At 32.2% G+C, this 7,215-nt stretch overlaps 1 protein-coding gene across 1 annotated transcript; it reads right to left on the bottom strand.

Moving 5' to 3' along the window:
* Positions 1–2,445: 2,445 nt before the first annotated feature.
* LOC133180594 (mucin-2-like) lies at positions 2,446–4,541 on the bottom strand. The gene is made up of 4 exons (XM_061315071.1): positions 4,298–4,541; positions 4,057–4,165; positions 3,212–3,803; positions 2,446–2,671 (listed from the first exon to the last, which is right to left on the bottom strand). Exons 2-4 carry the CDS (start codon positions 4,118–4,120, stop codon positions 2,446–2,448), a joined length of 882 nt encoding a protein of 293 aa, XP_061171055.1. The 5' UTR covers positions 4,121–4,165; positions 4,298–4,541.
* Between the last annotated feature and the right edge of the window lie 2,674 nt (positions 4,542–7,215).

Raw genomic sequence — 7,215 nt, forward strand, 5'->3', positions numbered from 1 at the left:
ATGGGTGTTGCCTAAATGCACTTGAACAAGTACCCCTGGAAATTCCAGAAATGGGAACAAGTGTCCAAGGTGAAAATGACCTAACAAATGGTAAAAAATAGCCGTCAAAACATGACCTAATTATAGGCTGTATTAGCAAACAAGGTTATTATAACGACCATGGAATTTTAGAAATGCTGACTTTAAACGAGGTTGCTGATATCCCTGATACATCCGTCAGTAGGTTGCTTTAAAACTGATCGTACTCAGAGCATGCCATTGCTTATGAGATATGTTGAAAATCATTAATACAATATGCAGGCAATACTAGAATATTACTTCATAAATAAGAGGAATTCTCGGTGGAAAAGCTGGAGGTCATTCTGTTTGTGATACATTTTTTTGTTTGTTGACCATTACTGTCTGTAGTCAGGAAAATATACAAACATGAAACAAATGCGGTAGCCTATTTTGGTAATTCATATTGAGTTTATTGGAGTATTTAGAGTCGATATATGAACAAAAGTAACATTTGTTAATTGATGAAACACCGTGGATATGTCTAAATGTCGAGTTGAAGGGCAAACAAGAGTTTTTCTTCTGATGAAGATATTTTTGAATAATTTTTGCTTCAAGGGACTATAAAACTAGATCGGCTAATAAAGGAAAAGATTGACACTTATTGCATTTCCAACAGTCTTTTTTTTTTTTTTGGGGGGGGGGGGGGTACCTGGTATCCATTTTTGCAATAAGCATGATTTTTATAAGAAATATAGACGATAATATTCAATGGATGTAAATATTTATTACATGCATAATCTTTTTAACCAATCTATCATAACAAGGTCCACACGTCTGGACTCCAGCCTAAAATAACCCTTTTATACCTCAACCACTGAAGTTTTAGGATGGCAGAGTCCCGAATGACATTGGGCCGATCATGCGTATTGTTCGTATAACCCGGGATATTTGCTCATGCCATTGAGAGGACACACCAAGTGGAATAACTCTATTACTTTTTTTTCAGCAACAGAGAAACAATTGCTCCACCCTTTAATCACAGAAATTGTCTTTCTGTACACTGGGTTAAATATGAATCATTTTAATTCATTTAACAGAGAATATGAAATGTTGCAAACATTCAGCATTTGCAATAACAAAACACAACACTTTTCTGTTTGAAATTCCTAAATTGAATTGCTCAGGTTGTTATTTTACATCAGTTATGTTCTGGAATATTTTGAAAAAAAGAGTTTTATTCTGAAATGAGGGAGATAAATAAATTTTTTTAGTTCAGTTATTAAATGTTATACGACTGGAATTCAGTAGTGTATTCTCGAAATGTTGGTTACTGTGCCAAGAAAATGCAGGTCTACTTGTAGATGCACAAGTATTTTCTGTTCTCATTCCTAATCTCATGTTCTTGTACATGTTTTCTTTATGAATGCATTAATTTCTTTTATTTTTAATTGTAAAAAATATTTGTACAAAATTGCATTTTTTACGCATGCATTATGTTTCTTTTAATCAATGAACTCAATCGTAGAAATCATATTTACAATGTTTTAAGCTGATTATCAACAAAAAATATAGAAATATCTGATTTTTATTGTATAATGGACTTTTGAGCTTGAATACTGTTCGTTATCTCCATATATTTCATCCATGAAGATAGACTTATAGAAATATTTATGTGTTTAAACAACAGTTTGTTTCTAAATTTCTGTTTCGGTATATGGTCGATTTTTCTCTTATCTGTCTGATATATTCCTGATAATTTTAGAAACAACCACGCAGATGTGTTTTCTTAAATACCAGTGAGAGCTGCTACAGCCAATATTTAGAGAGAATTCAGAACTTTAACTGCCGAATTTTTAATTTGTGAGACATATACAATTTATTTCATGGAAATGTAACATTTAAAAACTTTAATTACTTATCTAACAGTAGGAACAAAACAGAATATAAACTGACTAATTTTGCGGGATTGCCTGGCACCAGATTTCTTTTAGAATGAAAGAAATGTTATCCCTTATCCGTGGTTTCACTCCTCTCGAAGATCTCAAGTAATGTCTTATTTATGTCTGCCCTAGTGTTTGTAACTGTTAAAAAGGAAAGTCTCAGGGGCAATTTGTTTGAAAGTTTCGTGACGGATGATTGCTGATTTAATTTATGATAGCGACAGTCACCGTATCGAATTCCGTAGAAAGTTTGCTCCGGGAGAATGAAAACAAGAATATGTTTTGTTAAATTATATTATATATTATATTACTGTGGAAATACATCGTTTTTAAGGTGTTTGAAGTTATAAAAAAATATTATTATGATAGAGTATTATTCTATAAAGATGGTAAGCTTAAGAAATATATTTTGATATTTTTAAAATAATACAAGCAAATGCTTTCAATACATAACAGAAAAAGTGATTGTTTATAAATTCAACGAGTACAAAGATTGCGATTTATGTCAATTCCCTTTCTCGGAGAAAGAAGTGTCTAAATGCTGCAACTTATAAACATCTCCCATATCAGGTCCCTTTCTTATGGACGTTGCAGTGGGTGGTCTCATGTAAATATCGTCTGGAGACGAAAACAATCTTGACTTTGGATCCAGCGATTCCTTTTGAACGGGTTTTCGGTCTAGGTATATATTGATTTCTTCCATATTGAATTTAGATGAGCTATCAGCATCTCTGAAAACAGGGGAAAATGAAATGCATTTCAATAACAGTGATATCAAGAATTCCATACATTTAGCTTCAGAGATGGTTCACAATGAAAAAAGAAAAGAAAAAAGGAAGAAAATAGCATTGAAATCTGTTAAAAGATTACTAAAATTGATCTTTATACAATTGAGGACAGATTATACAAACGAACTTTTTATAAAAAAAAAAAAAATTGAAAACAACTACTCAAGTCATGTATATATCTGTAAAATGATTACTAGGTTTATCTTCATTATTTTTTTTTATTTTGATTAAAAGGTTTACAATAACACTAATAAAAGTTGAAAAAAAGTTCTATTTTACAATAATTAAATACGGCTACTAATTACATAAAATATAATAAAATACACATTTTGGTGTCCCTAGGGAATTGAAAATGCATATAGTTCCTACTGATTATTTTACAGCGAAGTGACAAGGTTTCGTGTGTGTTGAAAGGTATGAAATGATGTAAATGTCCATGAATATCATAAAGAAACTTAAACTAGTTATGAAATAATAACATACCTGTTTGTACGTTTCCTTTGCAATAAGACGCCTACTATGCATACTAATATTAAAGCAACTAAACATCCAACACCAACCCCAACTAGTTCAAGATTTGTTAACTTTTTACTGGATTTATTATTTTTTTCATGGTTCAATTGATTTGTCGCCAGAGTAGTATGTAATTCGGGTGAAGATTTCTCGATTTCAGAATCAGTTTGATGTGTCTCTTTTGGAATTTCTTTAGTATTTGAAGGTGAACTTTGAACGGCAGGGTTTGTTGTCGAAAAAGGAGTTCCAGAATATGTTTGATCTTTCGAAATTAATGTAACTGATGGTGAACTTGGACTTTGAGGAGATGTTTCTTGGCCGCTTGATGTAAGTTCAAAGGTTGTAGAGAATGAGGATGTAGAACTAGGTGTTGTAGTTTCTGATGCATCCGATACTTTTGAATTTTTTGTGAGGGTTATTGCATCTGTTGACAGAGGCATTGTAGACGTATATATATCTGTGTTATCGGTTTTAGTTCCTTTTGAGGAAGACATAGAAAAGTCATTGTCACTTGAAGTATCCACTACCCTTTCGGTCGTATGCTCTGTCGAAGTTGTACACGCTAAAAAGGAATTAGATACTTGTGCTTATTTTATTATTTTCACTCAATTGGAAACAAACAGAAGTAGATTTGGTTTGGTTTAAAGAAAGTACCCTTTTTATGGGGAGATTATTTTTTGATTTAAGACTTCCTCAAGATATCTTTCTTTCATTTCATTGAAGGTAGAATTCCATGGGATTCTTGGCGATTAAAACTTTACAAAAGTTTAAAATATTAAAGCATTTTATTGAATTAAATAACTTAGCAGCAATACCATAAATCCAATCAAAGGCATCTGTTTTAGGGTCACAGCGAAGACACGATGTGTTGCTTTTCATCGTATTTTCTCTGACGCAGGATCCTTTTATAAAACAATAATTTTTCTGAAATAAAATAATAGAAGGAAAATAGCATTAGTATTTTAAAATTCTTTCCGCTTTTTTTTAGACTTAAAAAATTGTTCTCAGCATTTTAGAAGATACTTCAAACAGAAATAAGTGATGCAGATTAAATACTTGTAGGGTAAAGCTTATTATTCCCGATTGATTGCGGAAGACTTGACATTCTGATTGATAAACGTGGACGGTAAATGTGTCAGTAAACTGTCTGCCATCATTTGTCACACTGAGATCAAATTTCGTTATCCATGACTCATTAGTCTGGTACTGCAGGATACATAGCGCTTCAAACAGTGTTATTTCCTGTAAAGATACTTGATAAAGTGTTTCTGATGCTTCTGGTCCAGTCGAATAAAACTGAAATGTTGAAAAAATAATGGATATAGCACATTGTATATACAGTGCAGTGTCAAATGCTTATCAAAAGTAATATCACACAGCGAGACTCTGAGATTCAGATATCAGAAAGGTTACTGAAAGCTTAGTGAAAGAGACTGCATGTATGACAGAGTCCAACTATTCTGTTACCTTCCCAAACACTTTAGCAACGATTCTTTTGCATAAATGAGAGCGTTACATCTTGTAAAAATGCTTTTTATGATTTTGCCTCAGATCTCCTGATAAAACAGGATGACAAGGAGTTTTTCACAAAATATCTTCCATAGATAAAAACGTTATCACAAGCCTCCGTTGTCTTATCACACAGGCCAAAGTCGGAAATGCGGGTTATCGTTGGAGGAGCAACTATGTCGAAGGAACAATCACTTCCAACATAGCCTGGATAGCATGAACAATTTCCTTTTTCGTAAGAGAGGGAGTTTAAAAATAAAATTAAGTTAAGGCGGAAACACTAAAATAATAATAATAATTAAAAAAAAAAATACACAACAAAGTATTGGAAACAATTGTAACATTACTGTGTCGCAAACATGTAGCAAAATACTCACAAAATATTGTTACCTTTGTTGCAAGATCCCCTGTTGCTGCAATTTTTCGAGCACAACAAAGTGATTTTTGTTACAATTTCCTTTTCATCGGTCTGCAAGGTTGAATTGTAATAGATATATTCTTTACACTGATCAAGGGCTGTTTCAACGTGGAGAAGGGTAAGGTTCTCATCCCCAGTCATCTAAGATAAAATGTTGCTTCTAATCAGTCTGTTTCAATGTGAAATTTATGTATGAGCATTGCATGACGAGTTTATTTAGCTTTTTGAAATTTTATATAACTGATTGTTTATGCAGCATTGAAGAAGAGGTGTTCAAAATAACAAATACAATCTGAAAAGATAATACGAAGTCGTCTAATAATACCAAATCCGGTCATACAGGAAATTGTCTTCATTTAGCATCTACAAGACATGGCCAACGATAACAAACGTCACTCCAAAGTCCAATATCATTTTATTTGAATGACGTCAATTCGATTCAAACAAGAATCCTACAGGTTTTGATGTTTTTATTTATGGTCACATGACATGGAATGGCAAAGGTCACGAAAGACGTCTAAATTCAATTCCTATCAAACTGTGTTAATTAATCATCATATAATGCTCATTTCTTTGTTATTTGATATCTTCCCTTCTAAATTTCATCCAATTCCAAAAAAAACAAAAAAAAAAACAAAAAAAAAAAAAAAGGGAAAAAAAAAACTACGGACGGAAGATCAGTTCGATGTTCGCTAAAAACCTCATCTAGTTTTTATTTTCTTAAATGTTTCTTTGCAACACCTCTCTGTTTTTGTTCTGTTCCCCATTATTAAAATCTTCAGTCCCTTTATAAAGCACATTATACATGTATAACTGGTGAAATGAAGTGGTCTTATTTTTTTTTTCCAACATTGTTGTGTTACGTAACTATCTTCGAAGTATTAGATAGAAAAAGAAAAAAAAAATCATCTCAATCGGCAATACCCTTTACATGAAAACCTACCATTATATCATTGATGCAATTAATTAAAGTTTCGTTGCCGAAATTGGGGACATTTTGTAAACAATTTTTATAATGTGCGGATTCCTGGAAGGCTTTTGTGCAGAGTGTTGTAGCATCTTCCTGTGATGTAAAAGACTGTCTTTTTGATCTCTGAAAATGAACAAAAACTTCCATCAGTATACATTATTTAAAAAAAAACCCAAATGTATTGGAAATCTATATATCAATACCTGTAAAACTACATCATAATCAGGATATTCTTCATCTTGAAGAATTCGGATATCCCGTCTCCTTCGATTGCTCGTTTGTAAGGAACAAGACATCTTTACTCCACGGCTATCTGTTTTGCAATTTTTATACTGTTGATAGGAGCACACAGGCCCTTTATCTTTATCACAGTAACAAAGTTTGTAGGAATAGTTAGTCAACCCTTGTAAATTATCATAAATAGATGAGTCATGTAGAAGTAAATCCTCACTGCTTCCTCTGGGCAATCTTAAAAGAAAATGACTTAAAAATGTATTATTCATACTGATTAACATTATATAAATTTGAGAGAGAGAGAGAGAGAGAGAGAGAGAGAGAGAGAGAGATTATTATCTCTTACCCCCAAGATTTAGAAAAATCATTCGGGTGTTTGATGTAATAGTCATACAATGATGGGTCATCTTGAAAACCATTCTTCCATCTTAAATCATTTTCTGGAATGTTATCCAAATATCCACATAGTCCAGTGGTAGCTTTTTCATCCGCTATCGTAGGATACACCTCCACATTAATATACCATAAAGAATATCCATATATATAAATTTTTAACGATGTGCCAGTGGGAAAAACTACCTTAAAAGAGATTAAATTTAAAAAAAACCTCATGAAATAATGTACAATTATCCTTTTTTTTTTAAAAAAAAATCATTTTTTCTTCAAATTATAAACTAGATGTACTTTAAGCACTGAGCTAAGAAAATAGCATTCCCACCTCCCAAAGGTTTGCCAAAGTCCATGTTTTGCTACGGAAAACCAAATATAAGTGTCCCATCAAAATGTAAAATAGGATTTGCACAATGGCACTATGTAACAAATATTCTGTGGACATTTCATTAA

This window comes from Saccostrea echinata, unplaced genomic scaffold (genome assembly GCF_033153115.1).
Source record: "Saccostrea echinata isolate AGI-Se365-2 ecotype Australia unplaced genomic scaffold, CSIRO_AGI_Sech_v1 ptg000007l, whole genome shotgun sequence".
In the NCBI taxonomy this organism is placed as follows: Eukaryota; Metazoa; Mollusca; class Bivalvia; order Ostreida; family Ostreidae; genus Saccostrea; species Saccostrea echinata.